The sequence below is a fragment of the Macaca nemestrina genome, chromosome 8 (genome assembly GCF_043159975.1).
Source record: "Macaca nemestrina isolate mMacNem1 chromosome 8, mMacNem.hap1, whole genome shotgun sequence".
NCBI classification, from domain to species: domain Eukaryota; kingdom Metazoa; phylum Chordata; class Mammalia; order Primates; family Cercopithecidae; genus Macaca; species Macaca nemestrina.
The window spans coordinates 115268627-115288585 of record NC_092132.1 but is presented as its reverse complement, the minus strand read 5'-3'; the positions used below and the strand labels follow the sequence as shown (position 1 = coordinate 115288585).

The window sequence follows — 19959 nt, the reverse complement described above, 5'->3', positions numbered from 1 at the left end:
CGCTAAGTGCATCTGAGAGATTGGGGAAGGATTTTTAGAGAAAATGGTGTTTGAACTGAGCTACATCGGTGATTTTTCAAGCAGAATAGTAGGAATACATTCTAAGCAGAAGGAAGTTTTTCCAAGAGTAAGAGCGTGGGGGGGCGGGGAGCGTATGAAAGAACATGACTTGTTAGGAAATGATGAAACTGTCAATATGACTTCATGCAGACTATAAGAGGGAGGGATGGAAGATCAAACTAAGGTAGGTTGTTACCAGTTGGGAAGAGTCTTCTATGGGGAACTAAGGGGTTTGGACTTTACCCTGTAGAGAGTTCTTTGGGCAGTGGAGGTTTTAAGTAGGGATGTGACCTAATCTCATTTTCTGTTAAGAAAACAGGCAATACCGTGGAGGATAGAATATAGGAGGGAGAGACTAGAGGCTGGGAGACCGGTTAAGAGGCTTTTGTAATAGTGTGCAGTAAGTCAACTCTTGTTTCTCTTGGGGATGTTCATACAAAATCAGCTGACCACATTTTTGCAGTACAAGATGTTTAAAACGTGCGCTGAAACATTTTCCAGGATTGAAAGAGGAATTTGAGGTACCAGGCACACATCAGTTACATTAGGAGTTAAGTAGGTTTTACAAGATTTTTACTACCATTTATAACATTGTCTCAATGAGGAAATGCAATATCATTTCCAAACAGCTGACTTTAAGTAAACTTTTTTTTTGTTTGTTTTTAAACTGACAAAGGTAACTGTGTCATTGTAAAAAATAACAAGGGGAATCAGGTATGAAACCTCTTCTGATTTTCTGAGGTAGTAATTATGATGAACAGATTTAGAAATTTTTTTTAAACAAAGACTGGCATTCTAAAGAAAATGACTGAAAGCTTACTCATGGTGAGTCACTGTAAAATGATTTGTGTAGTAAGAACTTAGGTCCATACTAATCTCTTTTTTATATGCCAGCAAAATATTTGAATTTGATATGTTTGTGTTTGTGCTGATAGGAGAATGTAGCCTTTTACATTTAAGGATGATTTGGTTTTCAAACTTTTAAGTAAAAAAGAAAGCATGTATAATTAAAATATGTATAAACCCAGTTGCTGGTTTCCAAGACAGTTTTCAAAAAGCACTTGAAGCTTTAACTTACCAGATTTATATTTGCTGTTCGTTAAAAATCCTGGTTTATAATAGAATTTATTATGGAATCCCCCAAAAGATGCAAGCTCTAAGTAACTGGAAGCTTTTTCTTGGGAAAGCTCAAACATATGACATAGCCTCATATTTCTTTTTCCTCTTTGATACCTAATATATACTGGAGGCTTGGAGTCATGCCATCCTTTTGAGTCAGCGCTATGGGACTGCCTCATAAATGAATGCAGTCCTTTTGGTATCTCAGTAGCTAATCCCTCACAGTCTTTTTTTTTTTTTTTTTTTTTTTTTTTTTTTTTTTTGAGACGGAGTCTCTCTCTGTCGCCCAGGCTGGAGTGCAGTGGCGCGATCTTGGCCCACTGCAACCTTCACCTCCCCGGTTCAAGCAATTCTCCTGCCTCAGCCCCCTGAGTAGCTGAGACCACAGGCACGTGCCACTATCCCCAGCTAATTTTTTGTACTTTTAGTAAGATAGAGTTTCACCGTGTTAGCCAGGATGGTCTTGACCTCTTGATCTCGTGATCCGCCCGCCTCAGCCTCCCAAAGTGCTGGGATTACAGGCACGAGCCACCGTGTCCGGCCTCTCTCACAGTCTTTGAATGGGTCTAGTGTGGACCCAGCTAAAGTTGGATAGCACAATGTTGTTTGTATGTTGAGAGATTATTGTAGTTTATTTTCCATTTCATGTTGTTATTTTAATCAGATTATTTTCCCTAAGCGATCATATGTGGGACACTGCTTGAGTCACATCTTTTTTTTTCTTTCTGAGAGACAGGGTCTTGCTCTGTTGCCGAGGCTGGAGTGCAGTGGAACAGTCATAGATCACTGTAACCTCGAATTCCTGGGCTGAAGCAATCCTCCTGCCTCAGCCTCCTGAGTAGCTGGAACTGCAGGGGTGTGTCACCATGCTTGGCTAATTAAAAACTTTTTTTGTGTGTGGAGAGGCAGTCTCGCTCTGTTGCCCAGGCTGGTCTCGAACTCCTGGGCTCAAGCGTTCCTCCTGCATCAGCTTCCCAAAGTGCTAAGATTACAGGTGTGAACCACCACGTCTGGCCTTAAATCACATCTTTTAAGAGTGAGCTAGGGAACCTTAGAATTTAACTTAACTTGGTCAGTTTTTAAATATGGAGTTGTGTTTGTATTTATTTATGTTTATAGTAACGTAAGTATTGAGTTGCTAAACCTTATTGGAAAAAAAGAAAATGGTATCACCCCTAGACATGTTATATTATAGGGCAGAACTCATTCCCATTCATGGGAAATGTCCCATTCCCTTTGATGAATTGTTCTTTTCATGAGATTTTTCATGATTTAAGTCATTTTAGGGTGATTTTAACCTCTTCTCTCTAGTAGTGTAGAATCTTCATATGAGTAGACCCCAGGAGAGCCTGTTTCTGATCAGTCTTATTGAAAGGTTTAGAATCCTGTTGTGAATATATCTTGGGCCTAACCTCCCATCCCAGCTGCTTAAGAGAAGTGATTAAACAGTCTGTACATAGCAATACAATGAAATATGATTTTGCTATCAAAATGACAAATGTGTAGGCTATGTAGATTTGTAGAAAAATTGATACAAAAGATGTTAACCGTAAAAAGTAAGGTTGACTTTTAGTCATATGTGATAATTACAACTATGAGAACTATGTGTGTTTAGCTATAACAATCAGAAGAGGTTATTTATTCAACACATATTTTATTGAATACATATTGTACCAGTGCAGGAAATACATGATGAATAAGATACCGTGCTTGATCTCAAAGAACTTAAATTCTTTACTGGAGGAACTTAAATTGTCTAGGACATTAAATCTTAGAAATGGGTGGTTTTTTCCCAAAGGGACACTTAAAACAAGTAACAGAAGCCATTCTTTTTAAATGTAAAGATGGGTAAATATTTAAGAAAAGTATAACACTAAAAAAGGTAAGAGTGTATGACATAGTCATAGAAATTATAATTAAGTATGTTTGAAGGTAGTTTTCTTTTTTTTTTGAGACGGAGTCTCGCTCTGTCACCCAGGCTGGAATGCAATGGCTCGATCCCGGCTCACTGCAACCTCTGCAAGAATCGCTTGAGGGTTCAAGCAATTCTTCTGCCTCAGCCTCCCGAGTAGCTGGGATTACAGGCACGTGTGCCACCACACCCGGCTAATTTTTGTATTTTTAGTAGAGACAGGGTTTCACCATGTTGGCAAGGCTGGTCTTGAACTCCTAACCTTGTGATCCACCTGCCTTGGCCTCCCAAAGTGCTGGGATTACAGGCGTGAGCCACCACGCCCGGCTCAAAGGTAGTTATTAATATATGGTATGTATTTATCCGGAATTGACCTGGTGAATACTAGAATGAAAAAAAAAAAGGCAAAAACTGCAATTACTTTTGCACCAACCTATTATATGGCTCGAAATAACAGTGCTTTGTAGATCTGATTGAAACAATTTTTCTAGAAGAAATACTTTGGAAACAGAATTAACTTATTTATCCTGAATGTGGAAGCCAGGTTTATTTTATTTTCTACAGTGGAAGCACTTAAAAGTGGCTGTTTATGTAGTAGGCAGGAAAAAAATGAGAGAAGCCCACGGTTTGGAGTTCACATTTGTTTGCTTTGCAATTAGGTAGAATTCTCTTTTTTTTTTTTTCTTTTTTTTGAGACAGAGTCTTACTCTATTGCCCATGCTGGAGTGCAGTGGCACAATCTGGGGTCACTGCAACCTCCACCTCCTGGGTTCAAGCGACTCTTCTGCCTCAGCCTCTCGAGTAGCTGGGACTACAGGCGTGCACCACCATGCCCAGCTAATTTTTGTACTTTTTTTCAGTAAAGACGGTGTTTCACCATACTGGCCAGGCTGGTCTGAAACTCCTGACCTTGTGATCCCCCCGCCTTGGCCTCCCAAATTGCTGGGGTTACAGGCTTGAGCCACGGTGCCCAGCCACAATTAGGTAGAGTTCTTTTAACTCACTTCCCTATACTACAGTTACGGTTATGAAAAGCATGCTCAGACTTCCTCTGAAACACGCTACAGAGTATAGAAAGATCTAAGGAGTTAGAGAAAGAAAGAAAGGCAGCTAACACCTTTTGCTTTCTCTAAGATTAGACATGCTAAGTTTCATGTTTCAATGGTTCATGTTTTCTCTTCAGGCCATGTTTTCTTTTTTTCTTTTTTTTTAGATGGAGTCTCCCTCCGTCACCCAGGCTGGAATGCAGTGGTGCAGTCTCAGCTCACTGCAACCTCCCTGTCCTGGGCTAAAGTGGTTCTCAGCTCATTGCAACCTCCCCCTCCTGGGCTCAAGTGGTCTCGTGCCTCAGCCTCTCGAGTAGCTAGGACAACAAGCGAACACCACCAGGCCTGGCTAATTTTGCATAGTTTATAGAGACAGGGTTTCACCATGTTGACCAGGCTGGTCTCAAACTCTTGATAAAATAAATGATTAATTGTGGCATTTTGGTTTTCAAAATGAGGATTGTGTTTAAAATGCAAAAGAAGGAAAGAAAGTTATATGTAATCTTCCTATATTTAGCTTTTATTTTACTTTGTTGGCAGTCTGGGTAAACAATTCATAGAGGACAGAAGACTTGGTTTCTAGTCTTGGCCTGAAACTTTTAGCTGTCACAGCTGGGGGATGCTATTGGCACCTAGTGGGTGGAGGTCAGGGATGCTACAAAACATTCCACAGCACACTGGACAGCCCCTTTACAGGTTGGAGGTTTATACAAATAATGTTAAAGCTCTTTTTTTATATTAACGTGGAAAAATGTTATTTTGGTTCCCATGAGAAAGTGCTATTTGGAATTAAAAAAAAAAAACAACTAAAGTGAATTGGGGGAAAATCTATGCAGGATATGAACAGGAAACAAGAAAAAAACCTGACCTAGAGATTAGAAAGGAATTTTGGGAAGAAAACACAGGAAGGAGGATTTTCATACAATTAGTATGTATTATTTTGATCGCATTCCTGAAGTATGTGCATTTGTTATGATGTTTTGGAACTTTTTACGGCATGGCTTTAATTCAGAAAGTGGTTGCTTGGATTTTAGAAGCAAGATGTCAATATCAGAATAACAGCTCTTACATACAGAAATTATTTCAGGGTGCTATGATTTTGAAAACCTTTTAAAAATAAATGGTTAGTTATGGCATTTTGCTTTTCAAAATGAGAATTGTGTTTAAAATGGAAAAGAAGGAAAGAAAGTTACATATAATCTTCCTATATTTAGCTTTTATTTTACTTCGTTGGCAGTCTGGGTAAAAGAGTCATAGAAGACAGAAGACTTGATTTCTAGTCTTGGCCTGAAACTATAAGTAAACTAACTTTGCCTGTAAAGTAACTGAACCTGTTTCCAAATGAAAGCTCTTTAAATACCTGCCTGCCCATAAGAACTATAGATGCTTTCTTTTTGGAGGCATTTCTTTTTCTCTGTTATGTTTGCTTCTGAGTTGTAATGAAAACACTTCAGTTTGGTTCTATATTGTTTAGCTTCTAGTGTAACAGTTGTCTGTGTCTATCAGCATATATATTCTTTCTTTTTTTTTTTTTTTTGACAGGGTCTCCCTCTGTTGCTTAGGCTGGACTGCAGTTTCTTAATCATGGCTCACTGCAGCCTTGATCTCCCAGGCTCAGGTGATCCTTCCACTTTAGCCTCCTGAGTAGCTGGGACCACAGGCGTGTGCCACCATTCCCCCCTAATTTTTAAAGTTTTTTGAAGAGACAGGGTCTTGCTCTGTCGCTCAGGCTGGTCTTGAGCTCCTGGGCTCAAGTGATCCTCCTGCCTTGGCCTCCCAAAGTGCTGGAATTACAGGGTTGAGCCACTATGCCCGGCCAGCATATATAATCTTGTCTGTAATGATTTACTTAAAGATAATTTTTTTTTTTTTAAAGTGAAAGCATGTTTATTAAGAAAGTAAAGGAATAAAAGAATAACTACTCCACAGGCAGAACAGTGGCATGGGCTGCTCAGCTGAATATACTGATAGTTACTTCTTGGTTATATGCTAAACGAGGGGTGGATTATTCATGAGTTTTCTGGGAAAGGGGCAAGGATTTTCCTGAACTGAGGGTTCCTCTTCTTTTTAGACCATATAAGGTAACTTCTGGGCATTGCCGTGGCACTTGTAAACTGTCTTGGTGCTGGTGGGAGTGTCTTTTAGCATGCTAATGTATTAGAATTAGCATATAGTGAGCAGTGAGGACAACTGGAGGTCACTCTCATGGCCATCTTTGTTTTGGTGGGTTTTAGCTGGCTTCTTTACCGCAAACTGTCTTATCAGTAAAGTCACTGTGACTTGTATCTTGTACTGACCTCCTATCTCATTCTGTGACTAAGAATGCCTGACCTCCTGGGAATGCAGCCCAGTAGGTCTCAGCCTTATTTTACCCAGCTTCTATTCAAGTTGGAGTCAGTCTGGTTTGAATGCCGCTGACATATTTTCCCTCATCCTTTTACATGGGAACCTTAATCCTAAGGATTGTAGAGGGACAAAGATCTATCTTCTGTGACTTCTTCAGGCTGAACAGGGGCAATCATTCCTGCCTAACTATAGGGTATCCTGTATCCAGGGTAGAGAGGAGCTCGGTCACACAACGTCAGTATGCTGAGGGCCATTCACAACTCTTTGAGTTCTGTTGAGTTCACAACACAAAAGGTGATATCTAGAAGATTAATAAGATTAATAATTAATAAGTGTTCAATTTAAGAAAACATTCAGTAAGCTTATCCTGCATTCCCACACAAAGATTACAATAGCAATATATTTCATGACAGTAAAGCAAAATAAGTAAAATTATTCCAAGTAAACTAAATAGAAAGGTGTTCCATGAACTGGGCAGTTGTTGGAACCAAGCTGATATAGGGTCATTAACTGATTCCAATATATGCCCAGAATTAGAGTACTGATCCAGATGTTAACATTAGCCATCCCTCTTGTTTCTTCTGAGCTGCAGTTAGAGGTCACTGATTGGTTCACTGAAATAAGCAGAGTCAGTTCAAATTGCAGGGAAAAACTCAAAAACAACTGATGAGACTAGAATTTAATGACAGGTGTACCATAGTTCTTGAAACATAATTTTTCTCTTTCCTGTCCCCCATTTGCATTAAAAACAAATCATGATAGGACTGATAGGATATGATAGTTTGCAAAATAAGCTTTAGTCTTATTATACTTCACCTGATTATTTGAAATAAGTGCAGTAAGAATAATTATTTGCCACATAGGCACTTTTTAATTGGCTTTGATGGAACTTTGTTCCATAAGGAATCTCAGATAAGACTTTTTTTGAAGCTGAGCTCAACCATGGGTTTGCACAGTTAAATACAGGTGTGAGTTGGGTAAATTCCTCTCCTCTGAGGTCCTGAGATAACTTGGTGCACCTGGGCCTGTAGATAGTGACATTCTTTATTTACAACAGATCAGGAACTTTGTACAGGGACTGTGTAGACAAGGTACATGGCCACTTTTCTCAAGGGGCTTTTATTGGCTCTGTAAATCAAGTTTGATTCCTTAAAGGAAAGCACAACATTCCAGTCAAAACTTGGTAAAATAACCAGTTTCTCCAGTTGTGTCCTGTTGCAAAAGAAAACAGATTCTTAAAGAAATATAAGATGCTGATGGGTAAAGAGTTTAAAAGCTGTTTATACATGCGTTATATTGGGTATGATATAATTTATGGTTTCTTGCTTGCAGCTGTTTGTATCTTTATTAATCCCAAACCAGACAAAGTTATAAACATTTTATATACAATGTTATCTTGGAAAAAGTTAGATGTAAATAATTCATCTTAATCTATATTTGAGAAATCTGAGGGGTATAAGGAAACTAATGAGTGAATGAACATATAGATTGGATCAAAGGAGGAGAGTATGAGAGTAGGGAGACCAGGTAAAAAAGTATAGTCATCTAGAGGTGAGGTTAGTAAGGGTTAAGCCATTAGTAATAATGCTGGAAGAAAAAGAGGTTGTGTTGGACTTGTCGAGAGATTATGTATTGGACTCCAACATGGTGTGTCTTCCTAAGAGATTTGTGTTGGCAATTTTGATTATACTCAATTTGGATTCAAGTGATGACTTTAGAACCCAGGCCCTGCTTAAGAAATCATGATTCCGTGCTGATAGACTGAACAGAATTGGAAGTGGGAGTAAGTCTGCATGACTTTCAGAGTTCTTAACTGTTAACAAATTTTGTATAAAGTTTGTGTTTTTGTGATGGATTAATGGCTATAATTTGAGAGCATGGCTACATTGTTGAGTATATGTTTGTTATATTTGTTAGAGTTAACCCATCAGATATTAAAAGTACCTTTTCCCACTTACAGTCCTTGTCCATTTAATAAATGTCTTAGTCTGTGTTGCTATAAAGGAATACCTGAGACTGGGTAATTTATAAAGAAAAGAGGTTTATTTGATTCGCTGCAGGCTGTACAAGAAGCATGGCACAGGCATCTGCTTCTGGAGAAGGCCTTAGGCTGCTTCCATTCATGGCAGAAGGGGAAGTGGAGCTGGTGGGTACAGAGATCACAAGGCGAGAGAGGAAGCAAGAGAGATGGGGGAGAGAGGCTCTTTTTAACAACCAGCTCTTGAGGGAACTAATAGAACAAGAACTCTTTCTCCTTCCCTGGCCCCTCAGGGAAGGCATTAGTCTGTTCATGAGGGATCCACCTCCATGACGCAAACACCTGTTACTACACCTCACCTCGCAACACTAACACACTGGGGGTTAAATTTCAGCATGAGATTAGGAGAAGTCAAACATACAAACTATGGCAGTAAGTATTTAGTAGTATCATCCGAGAGGATGTTATTCATGCTTGGTGAGGGGGAGGAATGGGAGATGAGGGAAGGGTGCTAGACTCTAGGATGTCTTCCCCCATTTCCCCACCAAACAGTTCTTTTCTTTCTTCTTGTGTTCATGCCTTAAGATTTCTTTTGAGAAAAAAGGGTTAGGGTTTATAGCTAAAAATGTTTGAAATGATTGCTATGTGTATTTATAATGTTTGGATAAAGACTGGTATACTTTTTAAAGAAAATACATTTTCCTCCCTCATACTTACCTAATGCATTGCTATTTTCATGTATTAATACAACTTTATATAAAAGTACTTTTATTAGATGCACATTATAATATGGGAATGTAATATGGGAATGTCAGGTGATTTTTCTGTGATTTGAACATTCAGCTTTTGATTTTCATTATATTGTGTGCCCACGTAGTTTTTCAGTTTCACTTATTATATTTGTTTTTGCCTTCTCTGTAGGCTTTCAACAGACCTCACATCTTTCTTCTTATGAAATTATAACTCCTTGGAGATTAACTAGAGAAAGAAGAGAAGCCCCTAGGCCCTATTCAAAACAAGTAAGTTGTATCTTGAGAAATAATGTGTTTAATTTTTTTTCTTTTCTGTTTTAGCACAAAGGTGTTATTTGTAGCAGTGATCAGTGAGTTATTACTTGGCTGTTACTTAGCATAGCACAGCTGTGTTAGTAAAAGCAACATATTGAGCCTTAGTATCCTTTTTTTTTGAGATGGAGTCTTGCTCTGTCGCCCAGGCTGGGGTGTGCAGTGGTGCAATCTCGGCTCACTGTGACCTCCGCCTTCTGGGTTCAAGTGATTCTCCTGCCTCAGCCTTCCGAGTAGCTGGGACTACAGGCATGCGCCACCATGCCTGGCTAATTTTTTGGTATTTTTTTAGTAGAGACAGGGTTTCACCGTGTTGGCCAGGCTGATCTTGAACTCCTGATCTCAGGTGATCCGCCTGCCTCGGCCTCCCAAAGTGCTGAGATTACAGGTGTGAGCCACAATGCCCAGCCAGTATCTTTTTTTTTTTTTTTAAAAGACAATATGATCGACTCGAAACATAACAGAATAAAATAGTTAAAATAGAATTCTATCACTAGGGTAGGGTGCTGATTATATACATTTTAATTGACTGGCAATGGTCACCGTGATTTTTATTATAATAAGAATTATAATTCTTATTATAATTATATAACCTGACTCAGTTTGTGATAGCTAGAACACTTTATACTATATCTTCACTGACAGTGGAGAGTGCTAATGTGTTAAATGCATGTATTTTATATTAGGGAATATTTACAAAAATACAGGTTTTATTTCCATATTGGAAGAAACTAACTGTGCTGTTAATGGGGTAACCAGTGCACAAAAATTATTTTTTGTACTATTCTTTTGTAAAGTTTGTTCAGAAATAATCTATTTGGACTTTAATTTTATAAGTCTTTCAACTTTATAGAAGTATAATTAAATTTTAGTATAATTTAACAACAGCAGGTAATAAAGCATAGAATTTAGCTTATTCTGAATTATATTAATATCTGAATTGCTGATACACTCAGAAATGTAAGGCAGCTTGCCTGTTTTTTAGGGAGTGGGCATTGTAAAAAGAACACTGGAGTTGAGGATCAGGAACTTTTAGTTTTGGTCCTCCCTGCGAGTACCACCACCTACTAATTGGGTTGGTCACTCAACTCCATTTACTCCTGTCTAACTGAGGAGTAAATGACTCTAAGATCTCCTCTGTAGAAGAATTTATAAATTTTACTTGTTTTTGGTTTGAACTGGACAGCCTACCGTTTGATTGTGTTTTGTCTTAGAATAGAGTTAATCAGTTAATCTCTGTTTGGGTGCGATCTCGGCTCACTGCAGCCTCTGCCTCCTGGGTTCAAGTGATTCTTGTGCCTCTGCCTCCCAAGTAGCTGGGACTACAGGCATGTGCCACCATGTCCAGCTAATTTTTGTATCTTTAGTAGAGATGGGGTGTTGCCATGTTGGCCAGGCTGTTCTTGAACTCTTGGCTTCAAGTGATCTGCCTGCCTCAGCCTCCCAGAGTGCTGGGATTACAGGCACGAGCCACCTGTTTTCCTCCTTTTCTTCAGTGAATAGTAGACTTTCAGCCTAGGGACTGTGTTTTCTACTTTTTTGTGTCTCTGATAGTATCCTCATTTAGTACTTCCCTCATTGATACTTGGGATTGTCATAAATAACTGTCATTTTTATGCTTTGGTAAATATTTGGAGAAGTGATATGGTCAGTGCATATTGAACTGGATTTTGCTCATTCAACAGTGAATGTAATTTACTCATTCAAAAGTATTTATTGAGTTACTATTGTATGCTAGGTACCATTTAGCTATTGGGGATATGGCAGTGAACAAAACAGACAAAAATTTATGCCCTTGCATGAATGCAATCTTGTATTCTATGGAGCTTGCATTCTAGTGAGTGGGGGACAGAGAGAGACAAAACAAAAACAAAAACAAAAAACCCCAAAACCAAAAATGTATATAACTTCAGATGGTGATAAATGCTGTGGAGAAAATTAAAGCAAGAAAAGGGATGGGAGGCTGGATATGGTGAGTTGCTGGGGAGAGGATTGCATTTTTCAATAGGATGGCCAGGGAAAGCCTTACAAGAAAGTAGCCCTTTAGTAAAGACCAGAAGGAGGCAGGTGAACAATCCAGGCAGATACTTGGGGGAGGAGTAAACTATCACAAAATAATCTTTGGTCTCTAAGATTTCTTTTTATTTCTTTTTATTTTATTTATTTATTTATTTATTTATTTATTTATTTATTTATTTATTTATTTTTGAGACGGAGTCTTGCTATCTCATCCAGGCTGGAGTGCAGTGGCCGGATCTCAGCTCACTGCAAGCTCCACCTCCCGGGTTTACGCCATTCTCCTGCCTCAGCCTCCCGAGTAGCTGGGACTGCAGGCACCCGCCACCTCGCCTGGCTAGTTTTTTGTATTTTTTAGTAGAGACGGGGTTTCACCGTGTTAGTCAGGATGGTCTCTATCTCCTGACCTCGTGATCCGCCCGTCTGGCCTCCCAAAGTGCTGGGATTACAGGCTTCAGCCACTGCGCCCGGCCCTCAGATTTCTTTTTAACAGACATAGCAGTGATGTTTTTACGTCATGTGATTGTCTAAGAGAGAATGATAGAAAGGCACATGATAAAGCTGTAGCAATGGAAAGAGCTTGGTGGTTTTGATGGCCCACTGGAGACTGAGGTAGATGATGAAGGGTTCTTGGCGTCCCATTCGGGATGTGGAGGTAGAATGACGGGATCCGTAGTTTGGTCTAGCGCTTAGAAGTCAGAGGCAGATGTGCTGTGGTGAAGGGGATGATGCTGTTTCTTGACAAAATGTTAACCGAGCCTGGAAACAGTAGGGAATATTAAGTAGACACTTCTGATAATGTTAGTTGTCGAGTCCCTTCCTGACTTTCTTTTTTATTAAAGAGCTAAGGCAAAGTCAGATCTCTTAGTTCCAGAGATCACATTAAGCACTTGTGGCTAATGGCATGGTGAGTTACTGGGGAAGTTGTTTCAGAGTTGCCTGAGGTAGAGAAGATGATCCCATGAATTGGAGGATGTGTATATATGTTACTTTAATTCCTTGACTCTAAGATGTCATCAATTGTGAGACACACTATATTGTTTTATGTACCACTAATAAAGAGACAGAAGTGGCCCAGCGGGGTGGCTCATACCTCTAATCCCAGCACTTTGAGAGACCACATGGATTACCTGAGGTCAGGAGTTCAAGACCAGCCTTACCAATATGGTGAAACCCTGTCTCTACTAAAAAATGCATATAAATTAACCAGGTGTGGTGGTGGGAGCCTGTAATCCCAGTTATTCTGGAGGCTGAGACAGGAGAATTGCTTGAACCCGGGAGGCAGAGGTTTCAGTGAGCCAAGATTGCACCATTGCACTCCAGGCTGGTTGACAGAGTAAGACTCCGTGTCAAAAAGAAAAAAAAAAAAAAGAAAAAAAGAAAACAGAAGTGGTGCTGGTTAGACTGCTGTGCCTTTGTATGATGTGTCCTTGTTTCAGGGACATTAATATGAGGGAAAAAAGCATGTTTTAGAATTGATGAAATGAGGTAAGCCCTGTAATTCGTATCATAAAAGGAGTTGAATTTCTTTTCAACTTTATATAACCAGAACTAGGGATAATCTCTTGAAACCAAGAGTGTCATTTCATTTAGACAAAAGCAGGAACTGTCTTATACTGTAGGTAATACATTGATGGACTTGAGAAGATAATCCCTGCAGTTATAGCTGAATTAGAAATGAATTTGAGAAGAGTTAGATAGACATGAAGGTTATTTTCCATGATCAGTTATGAAAGGAAGGAAAGGATAATCAGAGTATATTTTTTATTATTTAAGGATCGACACAAAGTTCTTCTATTAAACTGTTCAGCCAATACCAAATTATTTTAATTCAGAATGGAATTTCCTGCATCTTATAAATGAGATGTTGTTGAAAAGTAATTTTCAAGATGATGTTTTATTCTTCTTTTCTCCTTCTGTGCATTTAGGTATCTTATGTTATTCAGGCTGAAGGAAAAGAGCACATTATTCACTTGGAAAGGAACAAGTAAGACATTTAATTTATTTTGGCTTTTCAGTAATGTTTTTCTAATAGTATATTGGTTTTGTTTCTAGTTTGATATGGTTTAGTGGATCCTGAACCCTGGGATTAAGCAGATTTAGCTCTTCATATCTGTGCTGCACAGTGGCAGCTGGCTGGGCAGGCAGTAACTTCCAAACAGGAAAGAAGGCAGAGACCAAAGCCAAGCACCCCCCAGTTTTTTCTTTCCAAATGCATCTCTAAGGGAGCAAAGGCTACACATGTGTGGGGGAGTTGGGGAGAAGGGGAGCCTGCAGTGACTGGACAGGGTCCAATTATTGGAAAGACTAAGGTTCCACCGGCTACTCCCATGCCTACTCACATAGACTTTAATAAAGGTAAAGGATATAATGCATCAGGACAAAGAAAGTGCAGGCAGTCATCAAGGCACGACCCCCAGGGTCCTTTTTCAGTTGTACAGATGTGCTTTGCCTCCATATTATGAACTGCTGAGATATGTGTGAGGCATCATATTTTCTGGGGAGCCCAGGCACAAGTTTACTGAAGATATCTTTTCTACCTCGCTGATCATGTAGCTAAAGTCAGGCTGTGTACCTAACTGAATCAGATAAAAACCTTCCATTTGTTCATTTCTAGTCAATATAGACAGGCTGGTCCCGGGTGCCTCCAGGGGAGTTTTGAACTTGAAATGACATATTTATGAATCACACACTTAGCACATTGCATCCCTGACCTGTCCATAAGGCCTGGAGATAAGCATACAGCTGCTGCAGTCCTGCTGCAAGAGAACCTGATCCTCATAAACATGCTTGATGCCACTGAACCTCCTTAACATGGAGTGAGGCTTTGGAAATCAGGAATAATTGTTTCTTTCAACAGTTGAGACAGAAATTTGCCTCCATACTTAGGAGTTTAATTCTTATTTATATAGAACTTTTAGAAAAGAGTGTAAAAAACCATTTATTTTTCTTCTGTAAATATGGTATCCTGTCAGTAACCCAGTTTTTACTTTTCCTGTGAGTTGTGTCTGAAAAATTCAGGGACATTATTTATGTTGCCTTAAGTTTTTTGCAGCTAGCATGTTATGACCATTAGAAAAAATGTGTAGCTTAATGTTACATATTATTTATGAGTAATGTACACTATTTCAGAGTTGTCTGTTTATGAGCTTTTTTTTTTTTTTTCTTCTTTTTTTTTTAAGAGACAAGGTCTTACTCTGTTATCCGGGGTGGAGTGCAGAGGCATGATCATAGCTCACTGCAGCCTTGAACTCCTGGGCTTAAGCAGTCCTCCCACCTCAGCTTCCGGAGTAGCTAGGACTATATGTGTGTGCCTCTATGCCCAGCTCATTTTTTATTTTTTGTAGTGACAGGGTCTCACCATGTTGCCTAGGCTGGTCTCAGACTCCTGGCCTCAAGTGATCCTCCTACCTCAGCCTTCCAAAATGTTGGGGTTACAGGCGTGAGCCACTGCCCGCCTGTTTATGAGCTTTTAATTTTATAGTAGCACATTTTAAAATAATAATTTATCTGGTGAAAATTCTTATTTACTCCAGCTCGTCTCCTCTAGAGATAATGCCTTGTGAATCATATCCTTAGTTGTAGATAGATAACATATATTTAAATGGTATTTTATTTCTCTTCCAGAGACCTTTTGCCTGAAGATTTTGTAGTTTATACCTATAACAAAGAAGGGACTGTAATCACTGACCATCCCAATATACAGGTAATATATTTTCCTCATGATCCCATAGCAAATTTTAAAACAATTATAATTTAAAAATGAGTTCTGTATAGGCACTCAGGACTGTTACATTGCACAGCCCCACAGGGCACCTTTAACATTATGATATATGGGTTATCCTGGGAAAAGTGGGTGCATTTCTATGGACTAAGCTGTGCCTTACAGCTCTCCCGGTACTCAGTAGTTAAGGTTTTTTTTTAAAGACTAGGAAAATAAATCTTCTATTTAATGGTAATCCTCACTGATGATGGGGAAAATTTGATATGTTTTGAAAATAGGAGTTTTCGATTTTTTTGTTGAAAGTTAATATCTGTAAAAGTGAACTTATTAAAACATTTAATTCGTCGTTAATATTTAGTAAAGAAAAACACTCGTTTGGTGTTACATGTTCTAATGTTCTAAATTTTTTCTGAAAATAAGTCTTTCCTAAAAGAGGTGTGGTCCTGTCTGGATCAGAGAACAGAGTACTCCTGGGGACAGAGCTGGCCAGAATACCGAAAATAATTGGCAGATGTCAAATTTGGCTTTATGTGTTTATTACTAGGCATAAACATTTCTAGTTTTGTTTGAGTGTTTTACAGTCCTTTTTGGCACTTAGGTATTACACATTTTTTTCTTTTGCCATGGTTTTCATGAGAAATCTTTATTCCCATTACATGTTTTTTTTTTTTTTCTTATGTACTTTGTAATACTTTACTAGGTTGAATTGTTTCTGTTGGTTGTGCACTTTTTGCAGCATTCTTCAAATAAATAGGAGGCAAAAAAATCTTTATTTTAGATTAATTATTAGTACTTACAAAAACCAAGGAACTGCTGACTTAGGCCTATCCTCTTCTGGTCCACTATCTGATTTCTTTATCTTAGTGCATTATTGGTCCATTGTTTAATAGCAAATTAGTAGAGGAGTTTGAATTTACCTTACAGCATATACCAGATAGAAAATAACCCATCCATCCAGTCGTGCATCCAACGATTACCAAGGCAGAAGGCCAAACACAGTGTAATTTATGTCACTTGACAAAAGCTGTAATGGTAAAAGGCATTTTTTTCCTTGTAGAGGTTTCTTGGCATACTTTCTTTGGACATACACTGTTCGGGCTTTAATTTTGACTCATTATTTGCTGATGAAACTCTTTTAATCTGTTTGTGCCTTGGTATGTTCACTTTAAAATGTAATAATAGTTAACATTTTATGGATATATTGGGAAACTTAACTGAGTTAATATATAAGATGCTTATAACAGTCTGACAATTTTTAACTCAACGAATATTATTTGTTGCTATTATTTAAAGTATATGCTGTTAAAACTGCTAAAAATCAATTTTAATTATATAGAAACTTATGTAAGTATTTTTTTTTATATAATACTTACGTATCATAAGTATAATAGAGTTGTTATGCTTTTCTGGGTGTTTGAAAAATGTCAACCAAGACAGACGGAGTCTCACTTATTTCTTGGTTATTTAATATTGTTCAGGTAGATGAAAGTATGATTGTAGATTTGAAATACAAATTAAAACTTTGATACTGTAATTTTTTTAACATGGCCAGACTGTCATGTATCGTAATGACATATACTTTTGTCCATAAAATGAAATTAAGTTTCACTGAAAGATTTACGTACTTTCCCCTGGGGATTCTATTGCTTAAGATTAAAGTTTGTAAAGCATCATCAGTGTCTTCCACAGGGTCATTTTATACAAACACAGTTTTAGTGAGATGTCAGCCGGCTGCTGTTGGTTCTTGGATCGACTGTGATTTAAAATGTTGAAGATGACATAATGCATCTTGTTCTGCTTCTAGGCTGAAAGGTCACTGAGGCAGAGCTGTTTGTACCTTGTATTCCCTGGAATTCTGCCTAAACATTTGTGTACTCATAGGGTGGTAGGAGATAGTCTGCAGATGGTCTAAATAATGCCATGTGATACTATGAGATGCCAATAATATAAATAAAACTTTGTAGTTGACTGGCCTCAAGTAATTTTGTTAGCTCTGCAATTTCTGTGATGATTTTCAGCAATGTAGCAATATTTGAAGATAATACAGTATTTTTCACTTAGAATCATTGTCATTTTCGAGGCTATGTGGAGGGAGTTTATAATTCATCCGTTGCTCTTAGCAACTGTTTTGGACTCAGGTAAGCAATTTCTTTTATCTTCTTTTTTTTCTTTCCCCTGTGTCTTCCCCTTTTTCCTATTTCTGTCTCCAAATTAAATCCTTTTGGGCACTTAGCAAAACTGGAATTTACTTTGATGTTACTGAACATTTTTATAGCTGTGTTTCAGATATCCTTGACATGTTTATTTAAGAAAGTATTATAGTTGATGAGTTTTAATATGTAAAGAGGAAAATTTTTTTGAGACCACTAAATCATTTTTGGTATTTAAAATAAAATATGCTTTAAATTTCTCTAGCACTTTATATTTATAAAATTTTCACTTGTATTATTTAAGACTTGTATTTAAGTCTCATTATGACTGTGAATAAGAGCTCATTATTTCCGTATTTAGGTGAGCAAACTGAAGTTCAGATAAATTATATTACACTTCAAATTAAGTTATAGTATTAAAATTACATTCCTTGAGGTCATGGCAACATGGCACTGTACTGGTTGGTTGATTGCATGATTGCTTGAACTAATATGTATTAGTTCTATATAAGATGAATATGATTATCTTCACTTAAGTACTAACACTTATTTAATAGTTACTGTGTGCCAGGCAATATGTTTTGTGTGTTTTGTGCTTATTAAGTAATTTTGTTTTCAGAACAATCCTTTGCAGAGTGCAAACCAAGGCAGAGTTTAAATACCTTGCTGAGAGTCCTGCAGCTAATAGAAGACATTTGGAATTCGAACTCTTGTCCTCTGGTCCAGATGCCACATTCTTAATCACTACTTTGTAGTACCTTCCATTTCCTGTAGATCACTCAGGGAGGTTAAGTGACTTGCAGGCAGTGACCCTGATAAGTAGCTATTTGAGCTTTCAATATAGGTCTGCCCCAGCCCTGTCTGTCTGATTCTAAAGCCTCTGTTTTATTCTCTATATCATGCTATGCCTACTTACACATTTAAGAAGTAGGACTTGAACTTAGGTTTTCTGATTCCTTTTGTATTTTCTTTTTCTTAAAATTTGTATGTGTGTAATGCAACATTCAGAGGACTGCTGCATTTAGAGAATGCAAGTTATGGGATTGAACCCCTGCAGAACAGCTCTCATTTTGAGCACATCATTTATCGAATGGATGATGTCCACAAAGAGCCTCTGAAATGTGGAGTTTCCAACAAGGATATAGAGAAAGAAACTACAAAGGATGAAGAGGAAGAGCCTCCCAGCATGACTCAGCTACTTCGAGTAAGGAAATAACAATTTTTCATGGCTCAGACTACCATTTTAGAAAAATCATGTGTTTATTCATGAAACCAATACTATGAGTAGTGTTTTTTTTTTTTTCTTTTCTTAATTTTGCCAAATGTATGCCAGACATTGTGATAGGTACTAGGGGATGAAAAGATGAGCAATATACAGTTCCTGCTACCAAGTTGAGTACAGTTTAGATTCTGTGGGTTTTGGAAATGAGGGCTTAAATCTGCAGCAGTGCTTACTGTGGCCTTGGCCTCCTGGGCTCAAGCAATCCTCCTGCCTCAGCCTCCCAGTAGCTACTACTACAGGTCTGTGCCACCCACCGTGCCTGGCTAATTTAAAAAAACTTTTTGTAAAGATGAGATCTCATTACATTATCGAGGCTGGTCTTGAACCCCTGGCATAAAGCAATCCTCCTGCCTCAGCTTCCTAGAGTGCTGGGATTACAGGCATAAACCACTGCACCCAGTGCAAAAGAGTTTTTCTTTAGGTACCTCTTAGACAACTCGAATGGTGATTCTTGAACCCTAGATTGGAAAGAGAGACATGGCTTTAGGACTTTAACGACTTCAGGTGTGTTTCAAGGACACTCTCATCCCTGTTTAGAGACTGCTATAGCACTTCATGATTTACTCTTGACATGGCTGTCTCTTAGACTGAAATTGTTCTAGGACTAGATCAACTTCAGCTGCAGGGATTGTACCTTTCTATGAGATATGTTGCTGCCTTGAAAGAGGCATATTTTTAATTAACTTATACTAGTTGATGGCATTATTTTTATTGCCTCTCCTGCTATCCACTCTTTTGACTTGGACTATTCTTTTAGACTTTAAACATTGGAAAACATTAAAATTTTTGCTTATTCTACTTTGCATGAATTTCTGTAAAATGACAAAACTAGTCATTTTTTTAAATGGCAACCTTGTTCTAACTTCTGCTCTGGGATATTAGTGACTATGTTTTATCTTTCAGCATAGCAATGGGGTTTTTCATTAAAATGTGTGTGTGTGCATGTGTGTGTGTGTGTGTAGTTTTGATTTTAGAAAATTGGTAATGCTGCTTTGTAAACTTAAACCCATTTTGTCTGTAACTAGCATTTTTCTCATATTGGTGCAGATAACAGGTAACACTTCAAAAACATTTTTTTCCCCTCAGACATAGTTTATCATCACTTAAAGTCAGTAGCAGAACTGGACAAAGTTTTCATAACTAAGGAGATAACACTTCAAAAAACATATTTTTTACTATCTTAATGTAGGATGTGTTAAGTAAAATAATTTTATGATGTTCTTAGCAGACATGAAATAGGTGATGAGAGATTAGGATGTGAT

The 19959-nt window shown here is 38.0% G+C and overlaps 1 protein-coding gene and 1 non-coding gene across 2 annotated transcripts in view; one reads left to right on the top strand and one right to left on the bottom strand.

Annotated features, from left to right (window-relative positions):
• LOC105476623 (ADAM metallopeptidase domain 9) overlaps positions 1-19959 on the top strand; it is a 113246-nt gene that overhangs the window by 1933 nt on the left and 91354 nt on the right. The window contains exons 2-6 of the mRNA XM_071068356.1: positions 9383-9480; positions 13470-13528; positions 15169-15247; positions 17327-17403; positions 18424-18619. Of these exons, the coding sequence (XP_070924457.1) occupies positions 9383-9480; positions 13470-13528; positions 15169-15247; positions 17327-17403; positions 18424-18619 (509 nt within the window). The remainder of the gene's footprint in view (positions 1-9382; positions 9481-13469; positions 13529-15168; positions 15248-17326; positions 17404-18423; positions 18620-19959) is intronic.
• Positions 19775-19844, bottom strand: LOC112425715 (small nucleolar RNA SNORD38). Its single transcript, XR_003016845.1, has one exon. It is a non-coding gene; the product is annotated as a small nucleolar RNA SNORD38 (small nucleolar RNA).